An 18,994-nucleotide genomic window follows, 5' to 3' on the forward strand; every position below is an offset into this window, starting at 1 on the left:
GTCCCATCGACATCGAACGGCTCTATGACTAACAAGTTTGCACTTTAGCGCATAACGGGGCATGCCGGCGTGTTCCATAGATCATGGTCCATGACCCACGGATTGCGTGGGCCGGGCACCATAACCATTCCTCGGCGATCCAGCGACGGCGTGGCCGCCGGTACCACGAGCATTAAGTTTCCAGCTTCTTCGTCTTCCTTCTATCCTCTCCGTCACGTGCGCTTGGCTACCCCCGCGCGCCGGCCCTGGCCCCTCGACTTCGCCACTTTTGATCGCCAGATAATCGCGCTAACGGTTCGTCCTCGAACTTCCCTAGACATTTTTGCTTAAACCCGATCGCGAGTCGTGCGGATCCTCCGCTTCGCCAAGGATGCGTCCGTTCGCTCGGGGTAATTCAGTCGGTAAAATAGAACGTGGAACTTCGAATCGAAATCAAACGAAATTTTAGCGAACAAATTTTTCAATCCTTTGCACCACGACTAATATAAACATACGTCCTATTCGACTTTGCTTTCGAATTATGGCGATTTTCTTCTTTAACACACCGTATTTGTTCACCTTAGGCACAAATGTTCGAAACGAGCTCCTTGCATCTGAACACAGGCCTGGAGACGTTTTATCATTGACTGTATTACCCTTTCGTTGTACGACGTATGTTTGTATGAACTTTTTCTTATTGTTTTCATGTGTAGAATCTAGTCCTGAAATGGGTCTCACATGCTACGGGACGCCCAGTATACTTCTTTTTACAACTATAGAATCGTATTAAATCGCATGTGAAAATGCTTACTGTATCGTTCTATTATAGGGTAAAATTAAATCTAGTAAGATTGGTTATTTTCACGATAACCGATCGATAAACTACCGGTCGGTGAAGGGTTAAAAAAGAATTTTAAATAACAAGCACATTTTTCTGAGATGAAGAGACAATTTTAATTTTCTAAAATGGCGTCAATACTATGAAGTAAAAATGCCTAGTTCCATCTAAAACTAAATCAATTTGTTTTTAAATTTAATCAACTGCAAGTCCTTGTCGGTTAAATATCGTTTAACTTCGATAGAAAACATTCTTCCATCAGGGTCATCGAAAGGGAGATTTATCGAGTTGCTAGATTAAAGACAACGCTCGTTCCTTTTGCAATACACGAAGTCGAATACCAGTTTAATCACAGATCAGACCGATCGAAAAGCGAAATAAGCGATGCACGGTAGGTTGCCGTAGAAACGTTAAGTCTTTTTCGACGATAGGTTTTCCCACGCTTTTTCGAAAACTCGAGTACTACTTTTGCGTTTCCTGCATCCCCCCCGCGCGCAGTGTAGCAGTAATTCTCGGATAACATAGCGGTACAACGTTATCGGCGATATTCCCCATGGTTCTCGATTCCTGAAGCCCCGTTCGTATTCATCATTGACGAAACGCGAGGCTCCTTTTCGCCGTTCGGGGTTATCTGCGCGTGTCGCGTGCGCGTTCCCTCAAATTTATCCTCGGCAAAGGTCGATCGAAGAATGCTATAAATTCACGGCGTCGCCTCTCTTTTTCCGTGCCATTGCCCAGTTCTCTCAATAAGTAACCGGTAACGTCATAGGGTAAGCGTACATCAGGAAATCACCTTAGCGCGGTAAGGTCGTCGTGTAAGTAAGAGGCTAAGGTCAGGATGCCGACGCTACCGCTTGATACCTCACACAGAGAGACCTTGGTATCGGTCGTATAACGTGCCACCTTGCGCCATTGGCACCTAACACACCGAATTAAACGCGCCTCGGGTCGTTAACAGTCTTTTCAATTGCTCGATCGAGTCGGGGTTTTACCCCGTCGCGTTCATTCAGTTTCGCGGCTACCGTGCGACCGACGCCGCGGGCTGCCGGTTTCCTCGCGAACACCGCGCTGACGGCGATAAGCTTCGTTGGAATGCCAGTGATGCGAGTACCGAGTTATATTGCGGCTATAAAATATGCTTCAACAACAGTTTGTTGCAAAAACACGGCAGGAGAGATCGTCGACGGACCCCTAACAGCTGTTGGGTGCTAAGCGTTTGCAGAGAGCGTTTGCACTCCGAACTCCTGGGAACGATATTTTTCTTTCTTTTAATTTTTACGGTTAACGCTTTTAGCGAAAAGTAATTTCCCCGTCCCCTTTGCTTTGTTCTCGGGATGGCAAGACGTAGCGTCGAGCCTTATCGCGAACGGCAGCCTGAAAATGTCCGCTGTAACAGTTGGAACAGATCTTGCGGCGCGTCGTATCTCTCGAGCGAACTAATAGAATCACGAGGCGAGTTCGTAAAGGCAGGATGCCCGGTGCCTGGTCGGCCGTGAGCGACAGTTTCACTGTCGTGAGAATGGTCTTTCCATTCTCGGCGAAGGCGCCTCGAAGCGGTCGTTGACAGTTGTTGACGATCGGACGGCGCCTTGAACGTGAAAGGAGTACGCATTTATCGCAGCTGGCACGGTTCGACGATAGCCCCGCGTTTGCAACGTGGCCTTATTAAGCCCGCGTAACTTCCACGCGACGTATGGTAATCATGTTTTTAGCGTCTATCAAAGAGCCGTAAATTTAATCGGGCGTCGCCACAGACGGACCGCCGAGTTCCAACTTCTTCGGGGCAAACCGCCGTTCGCGTATCGGGAATTACGATTCAGGTTTAACTGCCCTTCGAACAGTTTTATCGTCCCGTACGTACGAGTTTATGTACGTTCTTTAATACAGTGTTACCTGTGATTTCTGTTTCTTGTCCCGGCGACCGGTGTCTCCACCGCAGGCGAAAGTTACGATTTGTTTAGAATTTTCCTTACAGTTTATTTCGCTTGCGATTCAATCCTTAACCCCTTGCCCTACGATTTAAAGTCCAACAGCGCGAGCCCAACGTTTAAACAAAACGTGGCACGTGGTGTTAGCTGGAGGTTCCGATATCGGGGGAAAAATTTAATAGGGACGTTTCCAGTTTCGCTCGTCGACACTCGTGGCCCTATCGTCGCAGGATTTAGCATAAAGGTCTACGGACGAATCCGTAAATAGAATAATAAAGTGTTTGCAGAAAACAGCCGCTCGGCGCGCGACGAAGAATACCCCGCGGTGTTAATAATTACAGCTTGTTTACGACTCAGTCGTTGGAAAGTCAGAGCAGAAGGTAGCACGCGAACGCGCTAGTAGCGTCCCTAAGTAGCGAGAACAAGCGGCTAACGTTATGTACCACGATATAATTACAAGTTGCGTAGCTGCACGGTCGCGTACGAGTTACCAAGTCCCCCTTCGTCGGTTAAATCGAAGATCGAAGAGTAATTGCGAGGTCTGCGGGCGAAAAGTGTTCGAAGTTAACAAGAAAGGCGGTCGAAGTCGACGAGATATCGCCGCCCTAATTGCGGATCTATCTTAAGAAGTCAGGAAGAACGCGAGCCTTCCGCCTGCACGAGGTAACTATTAGGGTGTCGTCCGAGAATATTGCGCGTTTTAGTCACTTTGCTTCCTGGGTTGTTTCTAAAACAGTGTATCAATATGATGAATATGTATTAATACACCGTTTGCTAGCTCTTTTTACGCTGATTATGAAAATGTATGCATTGCTCGTTGAATATTGCATCTGTTTCCGACTGCTTTGTCCGTTTCGTTTATTTTTAGAATCGCGAAAGAATCGCGTCTTCGACGCTTTAGCATATTTATTGGAAACAAAACCATAATTTACCCGCTGGTCCTCGCTAGAAATAAAGCCTCTACCGGATAGCGAGGCGTTACTTTGGAAAACGTGACTCTATTAGATAACGCGTCATGCAATCCTCTTGGCCAATCGTCGTGTAAATTCGCAGGGTTGTTCGCGCCTCGTGAATCCGCCGTTTCGGGAAACGGTCGAATAAAGTTATTACCGTAAAGACCTGTAAGCACGTAACTGGATCCACCGGAGATCCTTGAATCCGTTAAAGGATCAAGCGACCCGATGTTGAAATAAACAAGCCTGACGAGACGAGAGGTCGTGCGGCGGTCTTGTCTCTCGGCCATCGTGAAATTGGAATATTGCAGGCGTAGGTGCGGGCCTTTAATAAAGAAACGAGCTTTACGAGCGTGCTTCGAGCTAACCCGAGGCCTTCAACAGTTTACGCAACGGATCCCTCGAATTGTAAGCAACGTGTGAACGCGAATTTGCGTTTGCATTCGATTTTTATCGGAAACTCGAAGATTTGTTATCACTTAAAGATATAACAGTGGCATCCATTTTGGATGTTTCTAAACAGAAGAAATATTCTGGGTACAAGACAAGTGGTGGATCCTGAAGGATCTGTGTTGTATTCTCAAAATTCCTTCTTGAAACCCGAGTAAAATAGAAATTTTATTGATTATAAACTGATTATAAACGATATGAGGGAGTAAAATCTTATCACGGGTAAAAATGACGCCGCTTTAAAAGTAAAAAGTGGACATTCGTAGAGAGAAGATCGATGGAATTTCCAACCCTGGGTGCGCCGCTGGATTTATTTATCGATAGTCATTCGAGGTGGATTGGATTTGGGTTGAAAGACGGGAGAGTTCTCTGAATCGCGAACTCGAGGGAGGCAGACTGAGACGTTAGATAGATCGCGGCGCCACGAAGAGGAGAAACGAGGTTGTGGGAAAGATAGCGCCTCCGGTACGTGAGATCTCTCTGCGCTGTTTCTCCGTCTGTGTTTACCGTGGATGGCTGTTTAGTAGGTCTCACGGGAGCACCGACGTTCGCTCCTTTATCATTCGAGTTCAACGAAGCGAGATTAACGCCGGCTCCGGGAGATGACCGCTCTCGCGCCGTGGCATCGTCGTTAATTTCTTCTCCTTTTGCGCTTCTATCCTCGTCGACGCGTCAAAATCGTCCGCGAATCTCGGTTGTTTCGCTTCGTTCAACCTCCTCGCCCCTTGGTATGTTAATTTAACGATTTGTTATTTTTTTACGACGTTGGAAACGAACGTAACCGACCTTCCGTCTCTCCCATCGCGTTTTATTTGACTCGTTTCTCGTACTCCGGCGCAGCGAAACCGCGGAAACAGTAATTGAGCGAATTAGTCGACCGAGCACTTCTCCGGGGCGTTTATTCACTGAACGGCTCGAACCTATGATCAGGCGAATGATAAATGTTTGAAACGGTAGTTTAACAGTATTCTCGTATAGCGCTCGTCGTCCCTTGCGTTCGGTCTACATCGACTGTTCCTATCTCGCGAGTCTTGCATTATCGCAGGTAGTTGCAAATTTATGATGATGCAAAGCTGCATTAGCAACGGTTTAATTAATTGCCAATTTATCGGGATATTCTTGCAAACTATGAAGCGTTTTTACTCCTCTCGGTTTCATGAAAACGATCCGTCACTGTCCCGGGCGAATTCTTTTTTCGGCGTAATGATCATACTGGTCGGTGAAATTAATTTCTGCGAAATGTTTCGAATCGAGCAGTAATTACATTCGAACTGCCTCGGATATTCAGCAATTCCTATTTCGCTTCTGAACATTTCCTTGCTCTTTTATTCGGAATTCTTATCCGCGAACATCTTCGTGGTCGAATATAAATTAGAATTCGAATTACGCGACGAGCAAACAACTTGCTCGAGCGATACCAAGGAAAGAACGTCGCGGGTAAACGCGAGTACGCGATCCATTATTGCATGTCGCGTTAATATCGATGCCGTGAAACGCAACGCTATCGCAGAATTTTCCGCATCGATCGGAACGAGCGAATTATCCGGGATCGTTTCATCGGTTACGCAAACACAATTCATCCAATTAGGCGAAGACCTTATCAGTCTGATTGCTACGCGTCTCCTAGCGACTCGTTGCATCGCAATATGAAGTCTATCGTCCAATTAAAATAATCGTAATTACTAAGTTCTTGTGCAGAAGCGCAGCCGCGAGGAACCGTTAGGGGCGAAATAAATTTTCCCCGTGCCGGAAAAACATCGGTACGGTTAATTAAATCCCTCGTGCTTGGGCACATTCTTCGTCGGATCGTCGGATGTTTTCGCTCGCAACGCGTCTTATCGAGGAATTCGCAAATAAATAATTGGATACTCTAATTAAAGCGGGCTGATTTCTTGTACGCCTCGGCACGGGTGTCACGGACGCGCCGTTTGAATGTATAGGCGCGTCGATCCTAAGAAAATGATGGCGTTATTGGGCGGTCTCCGATAACTCGGGGACAACGATAGAACGAGTTATGGCTAATTACTGGAACACGGTTTGCCACAGATACGCGCCTCCCTTCAGAACTGCGTGGTTACCAGCAGTCTCTCCCAATATAATATTCCCCCGCCTGGTGACTGAATTTTTTTCGTCATGAAACGAGGGACTACTGTACGCGAAAGCCACTTCGATTTGTAAAAAGCCCGTACTCGGTGTCTGAGTTCGTAGCTTATACTTCGATCGTTCCTCTGACAGATTTTTGAAGAAATTTTTAGCGAAAAGGGAAATATTAATTAAAAAGTGACCATTTCAACCATTCCCTATGTAGATAGACTACTATTGGGTTTTTCTTCTTTTATTGAATTACACGTATCTTTTACCATCGCGCGTTCTCCAAAGTGGCGAGCACGCGTTACGTGGGCCGTGATTAGCAATGCAAGCTCCGCGAGACGTGGGTGTGAGTCGAGATAAGGAACCACGGTGACTTTTAAATGGATCCAACCGTTTCCCCCCCATCTCGACTCGCGAGTAAGTCCCCGGCGTGTTTGTTCCCGACAAATTATCACCTCTGATGTATCTGAACTCGATTCGGACTTGGCAGAATGCAGCTCGAACGGCGTTGAATCGCGGAAGACGAGCGTCCGGAAATTTTTACAACGGACACTGGACGAAGTTCAAACGCGCCGACAAACGTTTCCCTCTTTCGCGAAGATTATGCTCGGGGGACAGGTTTACGCGCGTTCGCGATAAAATTTCGACCCGCTAAAACGTTATCTCCCGTTCTTTGAACTTTGAAATTTTCAATTTTTAAATCTAAATTTAGAATTTAAAGAAGGTTGAGATACAGGATTCCACGTTATCAAACGTTTGTAATTTTTTATTATCGAGGATATTTCGACAAGTTTGATGTTACGGGGGGAAAAGGTTCCTCCGTTTTGTAGAAAAATCGTTTTCGATTATTTTAAACTTGGCGAGATGGAGGTCGTTGCTCTTATCCAGACCAAAATACCTGAAATATGCACGATCCTGTCGAGTGACTGATACGTGCCACGGCTGGCTTTTCACTTATTCATACTCTCTTCCCATTGCAGTCGATTGTCTGTCAGTTGCGACAGAGTTTGCGATGCTATTTTAGAGATCGAACGAACCACGCGTCGAGTCGTTCGTCCTGGCCCCTTTTATTCTATTATCCTTTAACATTGCGCCTGACAGGGTTCAACGTCGGCGCACTGGTACGATTATGGGACTCTCCTGATTTAGAACTCGAAGAGAAATCCTTTTCTACGTCTTCTTAACGCTTTTATTGCTCGAGACATTGCTTGCAAACAAGTAGATACCATACAGTTTGATATAAAGTATTCGATGTGCTATGCGGGCAGTGTTCTTTTCTTTAAAGTCATCTTAATATCGTAAATTTTAAGTGATTCGGGTCAATATAAATTCCGACAGAAATACCTTAATAATTTCTTTGATTCCGGTCTTGAAAGTTTCACCTGAAATACGTCGTTTTTACGGGTTAAGATCTCTTCGATAAATTAACATTTATCGATGACATAATCCTTTTGAATATCGTAGAGACAAACGTCTCTTTTTAGCGTTTCAAGCTGGAACACTTGTTTCAAGTTCGTCGTTTGTTTTCAGAATGGAGACGTTCCAAGAAGCCGGTGTCCAGATGTTGAAGGAATTCAGAGCTCTTCTTCAACATTCGCCGCTGCCTCTTCCCGGGACGCGATTGCTTCAGCTTTTGGCCCTGAATATGTTCGCCATCGAGTCGACGCAGCTGAAAGGTGAGTCACGTATCTTTTACTCGCTCGATCCTATCTGTAACGTTCCCTGAAACGAGGGACCAGCCAACGATTTTCACAAAAACTCCATCGAATCGCACAGATGGAAATATTCTGCTTATTTCTATTCGTAAATCGCATCGTCCTCGATGAAAAGACTAAAATTTAGCAAAGGACGGATACTAGACAATTTTCCAACTCTGGCGCCAACTTTACGACTCACAAATAAAAAGTTTCCACGGGTCTAAATGGACCAACGCTTCGTATTCCGTGTTGTAACGGAAGAAAATGATTTTCCTAGGGAATGGTTAGAATAGAAAAGCAATCAGGGGGTAGGAAAATCGTGGATCACGCGCGCGACGATAGATCGATAAAAGGTTTCTCTCGCGTGCGTTTCGAGTGAACGCGATAGGCCGCCGCGGTAGAAGGAGAAGAAGAAAGTTGTTACGACAACGTTGTAACCGGCACTTTAGATCGAATCTCTTTCACGGCCACGGCCGTCTCGTTATTTAATGTTACTACGCGAACTTCGCTCCGTCCGGCTTTATTGTTTCACGTCGTTCTGTCGGCGCTGGCAGCGCGAACGGCTGCAATAAATCAGAATAACGACTACGCCTGCTGCCAAAAGCCATTCGAATTCAATCCAACGTATCGTCCCCGGGGATCTTCGCGTTTTCAGACGCCGAATACCCGTCGATACAAACTGCCCTCCGTCGTCTATCTCTTACGAATGTCGGGAGCTTCTTCATTGAATCCGGCCCGCCGTTCCCGCGGATCGTATTTCATCAAAATTTCTCGATTCCCGCGTAAACGATCGCTCGAACAGCTTCCTGGAATTATTATTTATTATTCATCGATCGGGATAATATTATTACAATGTACTATGTTAATGATGAGGGAGTTTAGCTGTAGTACATTTGCTTTAGATTACAAATAACAGGGGTATTATTGAAATTCGAGACTCTTAAAGCCATCAGGGTAAGAGCAGCATATTTTTACCATCACCTTTATAATAATATTTTTGCTTCGTGTATTTTATCACAGCAAAAAAGTAGCGTCGAGTAGATGTACAAATTGACAAATATTCAACAGATTTTAACGCGTCGGATTATGTTCGGGAATATTTTTGTACCGCGCACGTCGAGCGTGGCAATAAGTTGGAACGTTCGAGCGTGAAATGGAATTTGGTAGAAGCGGGTGGGTGGCGCGTAAAAGAATGATGAAGCGCAGACATATTGGACTGACCAAGAGCCGTTCGCCACCCTTGAGTCGGTTTTACGTCGTCCAGAATTTGTTCTGGGTATTGAGTCGTAAACGTGGCGTTGCCATAGAAATTTACGAACGCCGTGTTTTCGGCGTGTGTAAATAATATATACAGCCGAAACGGCGGGCCGTTTTCACGCCCACGACGCTTCCTCGAATTTTTAAGCGATTGGAAATTTGACGTGCTTCCAGTCGTAAATAACGCCCGGTATAAAGTATAATGGGAACGAACCGCGGAGAGGACCGCCTTCGACGCGCTGAATTATTATAAAAAGAGGATCCACGCTGTTGTAAATTGTCCGAGAACGTTCCTCGACCGTCGCTATAATCGTAGTATTTGGTAAAAAGAAATTTAAAATAATTTTTTTTAAATCCCGACACCGCTTAAATTCGCTTCTCACGAGTGGTCATTCGCGTAGGTAGATCTACAGAGATTTTAACAATTTTCTGCTCTTCGCGAACGTGTTCTGTAGTTAAAGAAAAAAAAATTGTTCAAAATGTAGGTTACATAATGGAGAACTATGATAGAGAAACTAAGAGCAAGATTATTGTTAACGAGGCCGATTTGCTGGCATAAGATTTCCCATGGACGACCATTTATTTAAACTTTCTGCAATTTCATCGTGATTTTCACTAGATTATCGCATGCGTATCCAGATAACTTTGCCTAATGCTTTCTGAGTCATACTCAGACCGGCGACTCGCCGATGCACTCTCGCCGTGAAAAAGCAACAGGCCGGTAGAGAATCCCGTGTTTTTGCAGCTGCGTGCAGGTGCTAGTCCCATATAATTATCGCTAATTCCTGCACGAGAGCGAAACCCTGGTCAAGGACTCCGGTTCTCTTAGGATGAAACCCACTCTGAGTCACCGGCGAGCCAGGTGGACTCTCGCTGGTCTATTTTCCGATGTAAAACTGTCTGCACGGATCTTTTGCATCTGCTCCGAGGCTTTTTCCGTCGGCTATTTAACTGCTCGACTTCGTGCTGTCGGAACGAAATATTTTTCTCTAATGAAAATTCATCGTTCGTTCACCTCCGTTTCCAGCGATGTCTCTATAACGCTCACTCTTATTCGAAAATAATCACGGGTATCGAAATTATCGTTAAAAGTTCTTGGGACCTCAGTCTATTACATCGCCTCGGGGGGTAAAACATCATCATTTTGTCATCGAAATACGTAAAATAGTTCTGTGAATTTTGTTTCTTAAATATATTAGAAAATTTTCTAGTAAACCGAATATCAACACCTTGGTCGCGAAATCGGGACAGTTTTTATTATCCTCTATCTTAATATTTAATGTAGCTTCGTATTTGTTCGTCAAGCTGCAACAACAGATTTGTAGGTCTATTGATAACAGCTGTGAAACTGCTCCAGATAATCGTGCTCGAAACTATAGCTGTGCCCACAAAGGGTCGAATCCCTTCCCCGCGCGAATCGATAAATTGCAAGTAATTTATGCCGCATCATTAATATTTTTCTGGACATGCACACCGCGTGTCGGTGCAGTACGGTTAGTTTTAATCACGTTAGCGATCTCACTCCCGCTAACGAACCAGTTTACCCCGCCTTCGGTGGCTGCACGCGGTACGCTTTAATTATCCAGCGCCGGATGATCGAGCATTCGGAATACTTCCTGATCGTTCGGCCGATAGGAACGATCGAGAGTCGTTGGTACCACGCGATAATGCAACGCGATGCAACGCAACACTTGCCACATGCGAATAACCTTATCCATGACACAGTGATGACCGGCTATCAACCGGCCAGTAATTGAAATCGTAAACAGTGCCGGTAATGACCCATTGAGTTTATGCATTCATGTCGACACCGTCTGCGGTTGATGTCGGTGAACGGTCAGCCTTCATCGTGCGGTTTGCTCTATCGATTTTCAATCGAGCCATCTTCTATTGGCATGCTGACGCAGGTAATAACGTCGGTGCTTGGCTTCTTCGGGATAGATAATTACTTGTGTCTTATTTTTTTGTTTTACGCCTCGGGTAAAATACGGTTTGTTTGGAACACGAACGAGAATCGAGTTATTCGGAATATCTGTCAAAATATTTTCTAGTAGATTTATTAAAAGAAAAAATCGTGTATTCGATTTATTTAACACTGATAGGGTATGCAGGCAAAATTCTATTGAAATCGAAGCTCATAGAGTATCGTATGAAAATCGTTGGTATTTTAATTTCGTATACGTACAATGAATTTTAAATTATTCACTTCTATTCTTATTGTTTGTTTTCTGAGAAAAATGTGTAGTCTGTCTTGCCTACCACGGCCGGTTAAATGATTTATACTTCTTTGTAAAAAACTGGACAAAATTTGGTATCAAATTCTGGTTAGGTTCCGATCTAAATGGGAAATATATGTATAGCAAATATCAAAGGAGGGAATTTTCAGTTTCCATTGTCTTAGAACGGTCAAACAACACGTATTAAAAATAATAAAACTTTAGACACGCGCAGCTCCGAAACTATTAGTGTTTTATTGATAACTAAGTCACTGTTAAAAGCGGCAAAGCTTCCCCTTTAAAATGGTTTTTGGTTTTTGGCGATCGGACTTTCCGTTTTCGAGATATCATCGTGTAAAGAAAAGCATAATTTTTAAAATTCCTCTATGTCTCGCTCTCCGCCTTAGAAAAGCCCAATTAACGCGTATTAAAAATACTAAAACTTTAGACGCGTGCAGTTCCGAAACTACTGCTGCTTTATTTATAATTAAGACATTATTAGCGGCGGCAAAGCTTCCTCTTTGAAATGGCTTTTGGTTTTTGTCGATCCGACTTTCCGTTTCGGAGATATCGTAATTTATGTGAAAGAGTAATTTCTTAAAAATTCCGCTATGGCTCTTCCCGTGTTAAACCAGGCTACCAACGCGCATTAAAATTACTAAAACTTTAATTACGTGCAGTTTCGAAATTATTAATATTTTCTCCATTATTGAGCCATCGTTAGCGGCGGCAAAGCTTCCTCTTTGAAATGGCTTTTGGTTTTTGTCGATCCGACTTTCCGTTTTCGAGATATCGTAATTTATGTAAAAGTGTATTTTTCTTAATTTGACTATCGCTGTCTCCGTCTGACGCGTCGCGTCGGACCTCTTTCTCGCACGTGAGTCGTGCTGACCTACCTCACGAACGTGACTCTCGTGACCTAGTTTCGGGGCGTAGTATTTCCAAGAATTTACTACGCACTGTTTACTATTGACTCGCGCGCGAAATCAATGAGCTCGCGAGCGCAACAACGAAACTTAAACTCCTTATATCTCCGGAACTAGCCACCGCATCGACTTGAAACTAAAATCGTCATATCTTCGGAACTAATTACGCTATCGGCTCGTACGAACGCTCATTTTAAAGGGCATTTCATCCTCTATCCGATGACTATACCACCTACTATAATTTATGCTATCTTCTATGTTTATTTTGACATTTACTTTGACGCTATATACCCAATGGAGTTTCAGCAGTTCCTATTGATTATACGACTGATGCGCGATAAAAGTGAATTATAAATTGTTTATTTAGTTGAAAATGAATTAAAATTTGTATACGGGATGTTTGCATAATTACTATGCTATTTTTTTCGTAAAAAATTGTTTTCTTTCAGAATTAAATACGGTATCGATTTAAAACAAAATTCGTTTTCAAGGGCGTTTTATCTTCTATCTAAAATTAACAAATTTCCACGCAGTTTGTACATTTTCTGTACGAAGTTTAAGTACTAAATGTGTACGTTTAGGGTAAAAGTATTGAATGTTTTTGTACATGCTTTAAGAAAAAATATGCGACATAAAAGAGAAAGATATCTTACGAATAAACTTCAAAACACAATTTTCATGTCATGGTAGGAATGGATATACATGAAGTGTCGGTAGGTTTAGTGTTAATTTCACTTCTCAGAATCCGTACATTACAGTTCGAATGAGAGTACGAGGAACCTATTTTGAGTCTTCGTTACTTTTTATAATACGTAATATCGACCCACCGAAGTTTTCTTTTCTTTTTGGGCCCAGTTCTGGAAAAATTTATCCATCGATGCGATGTTCCGTTAAGCGTGGAACGCAGAAAGCGAGTTCGTAGATAAATGCTCGTAGGCGAACGTTACTTACGCAGGATGATGAGCAGAATAAGAATGGCGGTTTCAAAGCTCTAAAATCAAGCCTAAACTGGATAAATAGACGTAAAATATAATAACGAAGTAACGAAGCGCAATGCGCGGTACGTCGGTAGGAAATAAGAAGAACGTAAGTGGAAAAGCACGTTATTCACGGCGGTAACTTTAATCTTTCTCCCTCTGGGGGCCTCTTCACGACGATCCCCGACGCTCTCCTTCGCGTGTAATTCATTTCACGTTAACGTGCCTCGGTAAAAATGAAATGTCTCTTTTCTTCTCTCGAAATGTCGAGTCATCCTCGAGACATCCATCAGATCCACTTTGTCGACGATCGAATTGAAAGCACTCGAGGTCCGGCTGGCGGGTAGTAGCCGAAGATATTGCACACGGAGTAAGATAATCCACGTCCTGCCGGCTACTTCACGATGAAGAGATTCCTCCAGCGGAAAGGGTAAACGACCTTCTCCAGCACTTTGCCAACGAATACACGGCTCCTCGAACCGTCGGTGTTCGGTTGTTACCAATCAACCTAGGATCTATGAAACCAACCGTAGATTACAGGATAGTTATCCACGGGTCTGTACTTTTCGATGTTTCGTTCGTCTTTTGATTCCATTTGGTACACGGCTACCGGGGCCTCTACTTTGTTTAATACGGCGGTTCGACGCGAGCAGTTTGCTTCCATTCGTAATTCGCGGATGTACTTTCTGGTGATTTATTAACACTATGTAGTCGAGTGTACTGATTATACATTGGATCTACCTGAATACATAGCATGATTCGTGATTGTTATGTGCTGTTTCGTACCTATACGAACCAGTGTTTGAACGCGACCCGCAATCAACCGACGGTATGCTAAAAACGTCTTTTTACGTCTCCCATTCGCTACCAACATTACATAAAAGCCGTACTTACGCGAGTTCCATTAATAATTTGTAAACAGTCTCATCGTCGACAACGACTACATGGAATCGGGTACAATTAGAATTTATACTAATAAGTGATAGTTACAGAAAGTATTTATTCAAATTAATTAGATTTGGTATCGAGTCAAAATTCAGACAATCTTCGTACCTTTTACTATGTTATTAATAATTTTAAGTGAAAATACGTGTTTCATTCGCATCGCTAGTTCGAGTAACGATCATAGGCGTACTAGAAGTATTCGTCGAACGAGAAACCAGTCCAAGAAGGATGTGAGAGGGTGATATAGAATAGACAATTGTTAACTGTTAACTGTCCGCAGAGACGGGCCTGGATGGTGTCGGTTATTCGCGAAACGAACATTAAACTAGCATATTCGTTATGTGGACGACCGTGGTGGACGTCGTACGCGCAGAAATCGACGCGCACAGGCGGCTAATTCGAAATGGAAATGCGATTGCCGCGGCGCTATAAAACCCTCGCAATATACCGTGCCACTTGTTCGTATAAATAGCGCGTTGCTAATGTCCCATTCGTGTTGTTACTTTCACGGCTCGCCTCGAATCCAGTTTTCCACGCGCGATCGCTCTGATAACAGTGCTAGATCAAAGCTATTCGAACATGTATCATTGCATTGTACAAGTTATTCAACCGGGTACCCTATAAATAGCACGCATGCCTCTTCTCGTTTCTCTCGGTGTCGTGTCGTTCCATTCGTTGCGCCTCTTCTCCTTTGCCTTCTGGTCGTGCACCTTGCACCCCCCTCTCCCCCCCTATACCACCGGTAATCGGATCTCCAAAGAACGTAACTGATGAGTCGAAAAAAAGAACTCCCACTGGGACCAAAAACTCGCGAGTGAAATTTAATCGGGGCTCGTTCTCGTTTCGAGAGTCCAAATTTTGCTTTATTTTTTAATTATCGTTTCGCTGGCCTCTCGAAGAAACGTTCGTTGGACATTTTTGTTTCTTTAAACGAACGTGGTCGCGTCGTAAGAGTTAGTTGGAGGTATAGATCGTACGTCGTGGTTCACCTAATTACACCTAACTGTACCGGATCTCGGACAAGTATTATTTGCGATAATACGATAGACACAACCGGCTAATTCCCTCATCATTTTGTAGGTAATTCCCTCGCCCCCCCTCTCGTTATCTTCATCATGGTCCTATCCTTGTTCCGCGATCTTTTCGCGCTGTAACTTCATTCCCGTGTACCCGAAGGATCGAGGTTCCCTTACGATTGACTGATAGAAATAAAGAAAGATACGCCGGAGATACGGGGGAATGGACAGACGTAGGAAGGTGAATTCAGTTATTCAATTATTGCCTTCGGGGGTACCGTACGTTAACAGCCGGAGATAACATTTCGTTGGGTCTGTACGTTTCAGTGGCTTCGAAGAGGAAGCCGAGGAGTGTTTAGAAGATAATTGAACGAAACGGCTAACTTGATCGCACGCCCTCAGGGGCCATATATCTTCGATGGAGTTCTTTAAATTAAGCATCAGGTTTTCAAGTCGTATTTCCTTTTATGTCCTACACACGAATTCCATGACAATTTCAACCTTACGATGACCAGACTGCAGACATTCTGCGTCTGTGGTCGACGAGAAACATGCGCTGCACGTATGCAGAATATACACGCTCGCGCAAAATATATTCCGTATATACAGGGTGTTCGGCCACCCCTGGGAAAAATTTTAATAGGCGATTCTAGAGGCCAAAATAAAACGAAAATCAAGAATACCAATTAAATTCGAAAATTTCAAATCATTCTGAAAAAATTATTTTCAGTTGCGGGGGTCAAATACAATCATTTTTGGTGAATAGACATACCCCCGAAATCCTACGTACTTTCGAGAAAAAAATTCTTTACCGAAAATATACTGTGTGACCGGAAATGTTTCTATAACTTTTTAACGAAGCCTCCATCAACAAATTAGTATTCTTGATTTTCGTCTTATTTTGACCTCTAGTATCTCCCATTAAAATTTTTCCCAGGGGTGGCCGAACACCCTGTATTTTGTACGTTTTCTAGATTATTCTCACCGTTTGATTTCCCATCTTGACTCGTCCAACCTCTCTTCGCTTTTCTTCTTTCCTCGTCATTTTGTTTTTATACCCATAGAAACGTTAAATCAAAACGCAGGTGCTCGCTGTATTGTTCATTTTCTGTTATTACGGGGTAATTTGTACGACAACCGATCAATACCAGTTGATGAAGTAGATCCGAGAAGACAGTAGAATCTTTTGAAATATTGTGATGATAATATTTTGCGTTTGCGTACAAGAATGGAGGGAACGTCGAAGGGGAGCAGGGTCCGTAAGAAGCTCGAGGGGGAGCAGGGTTTTATCTCCGGATAAAAACGGGAGCGACCGTGAAAGAATGAAGGTAAAAACAATGGGGCAATTTAATAACAGCGGTGCGTGCGGTTAGCCACGAAACTGCCAAAGGTTCAGCCGCGCGCGTTCATCCCCGGGACTCGATATGGTGCACTTACTCGCGGAGCAAAAGGGAGCGAGTACCTGTACTTAGCGTTGAACGTTGCGTCGAACAACGGCTCGGTCCGACGTCAAAGTCTGAGTACGTGGAAAAGAGCGTGCAGGGTACAGGTTGGATGCAGATGATCCGAGATTATAGACATTAGGGACATTAGCCTCGGCGGTTGTACGATTTCTTCGTTGCCCCGCGGTGCATTCGTACCTCACACGCGCCCATTTACTCCGCGGCTGCACTTTCCGCCGTGGAAGATCGTCGTCGCTTAATATGCACCCTTCGCGGCGAGTAAGTGATTCGAACCGCGTAATTTGTGAATTTCAGTACGCGAGTAAGTCACGAGGGCTGCTGTCGCGGTTATTAATGGACCCAGGGACGCCCTTGCGCGAGTTCCCCCCGAGCCCACCCTAAGAAACGAAGGTCCACGCAATAATCCACTTTCGAGGTTTTCTCGTCCTCCCCTTCGGTGTTCAAACATCGTACGTTCCGAAATGAAACGCTAAAAAATTATTGCACATGACGATTTATTTCAGTTTCAAGAATAGATCGACGCGAGAAACTTTCGCGGAATTGTTTTCGTCCGGTGCTCGATCGAGCACATCACGCACATGGCTAATAGCACATTCGATAGCCAATCATGTCCGATCTTCTCTACCGTGATTTTCTATCGTGATCCTCACGGGGCTCTAACGTTGCTAATAATTTCATCATCTGTCGCTAAATACATCAACGCAAAGAATCCAGCCGCCTCTATCTCGTTATACACAAGGTTTCAATTAACCTCGGGACAACTAGCCATAAGCGTACCGGTACGCTATACAGGTTATCATCGGTTATTAATCAAGTTTTTGAAACGTACGTTTATTTTAAGCCGTACCGTAGATTACTTAGCGATTGTTCTTAACAAGACGCGATTGTTCGTCGACTGCTATTCATTACACCGCCGTTCTGTAAAATTTCAAGTTTGCACGTTGAAACAAAAGATACATGTAAAAGTCCGTCGTTTCAAACCGTTTAGTGCGTCGAAAAATTATTAACGAAATAATAATTTATACTAAATTTTCTTCGTTTAAAACGTCGGTGCGTAAGTCGAAAGACGATCGACAAATTTCCGGGAATATATCCATCTCACGTATCGTCTCGAAAACGTCGGAAACGTTATGCTCGGCGGTGCCATCACGCAAAATTTTGGACGATAACGCGAAGGATGGCTTCGTCCTGTGCCGGATGAGCCGGTCGCGATGCAAAACGCATCCTGGCCGGGTCGGTGGCACGGATAAACGGCCTGCGTCGCGGAGATTACGCGAGGACCTGCGTAAAATTTCTGACAAAAAAGTGTCCCGTACATGCTGCTCGCGTACGCGAAACCGAAGTTATATTACCGATCAGGATTCGCGGAGGCGAGCCACGGAACCGGGAATCGGTTCCCAGAAACTCCACGCGGCCGGGCCTCACGTTGGCGTAAATTATCGAAAAGTACAGCCCTCGAAAATCCCACTGTTCGTGCGCGCGTACTCGACTCGAAATTGCCTCTCTAAAACACGAGAATTATTGCCTCTGGTCTCTCGCCTCGTCCCTGTCGGGCGCACGGTTTTTCATCCTTTTCTCTGGCTCCTCGACTCTTTTTCGCGCTCTCGCACGGGATCCTGGTAAGTCCCCGGCTTACTGACAGCGGCTGTAATTTCGTTTCCGCGACACTCCGCTAAACAAACGAAAACGAACGCGCTTTCAATCCCGACGTTGCCAACGCCGAGAGTCCGCCAGAGTTATTGCCCGGTGATGGAAGGGATGGTAAAAAATTGACGTAAAAGTCCGTGTCGAAAGAAATATTACTATTACTTTATCGTTTCTTTTTTTTTTTGTGTACTCGTTGCTCGAGCTTTGCATACGGGAAATAAAAACGCGAAGGTTGGAATGGAATAGATAGGTAAAAGAGAATACTGTTAATTTGTCTTTTTTTTTATTTTGTTACTTTACTACGGCGAGGAAAACAGCGACAGACTAGATACCGAAATTTGTAGTTTGTATTCTTCGAGGAAGGGGAAAATAATTTTACAAATTTATTTATGTTTTTTTATTATATTTTTATGTCTTTCAATTCTCTCAGGAACATCTATGTATAATGTATTTTTAATAACGATCGAACAACTTTGAAAGATCGAAATGATTTCTGTAAAAGTCGACAGTATTTTCCGGTTTCTCTCCTCTTGATCTTCGTCCGGAGCGTTCGTTGTCCATCTATACGCGCGACCCGTTCGCATGATTGCGGTACAGTGACCTTTGAACTT

The 18,994-nt window shown here is 44.1% G+C and overlaps 2 protein-coding genes across 5 annotated transcripts in view; one reads left to right on the forward strand and one right to left on the reverse strand.

Moving 5' to 3' along the window:
* LOC143344829 (neuferricin) overlaps positions 1-18,994 on the reverse strand; it is a 258,037-nt gene that overhangs the window by 30,702 nt on the left and 208,341 nt on the right. The gene's annotated exons all lie outside the window — the stretch shown is intronic.
* The window catches only part of LOC143344812 (telomerase-binding protein EST1A), a 139,147-nt gene that overhangs the window by 21,010 nt on the left and 99,143 nt on the right, over positions 1-18,994 (forward strand). For all 4 annotated transcript variants that reach the window (XM_076771256.1, XM_076771258.1, XM_076771257.1 and 1 more), the window contains one exon: positions 7,770-7,915. In XM_076771256.1, the coding sequence (XP_076627371.1) occupies positions 7,770-7,915 (146 nt within the window). The remainder of the gene's footprint in view (positions 1-7,769; positions 7,916-18,994) is intronic.

This window comes from Colletes latitarsis, chromosome 8, assembly GCF_051014445.1.
Source record: "Colletes latitarsis isolate SP2378_abdomen chromosome 8, iyColLati1, whole genome shotgun sequence".
Classification (NCBI taxonomy): domain Eukaryota; kingdom Metazoa; phylum Arthropoda; class Insecta; order Hymenoptera; family Colletidae; genus Colletes; species Colletes latitarsis.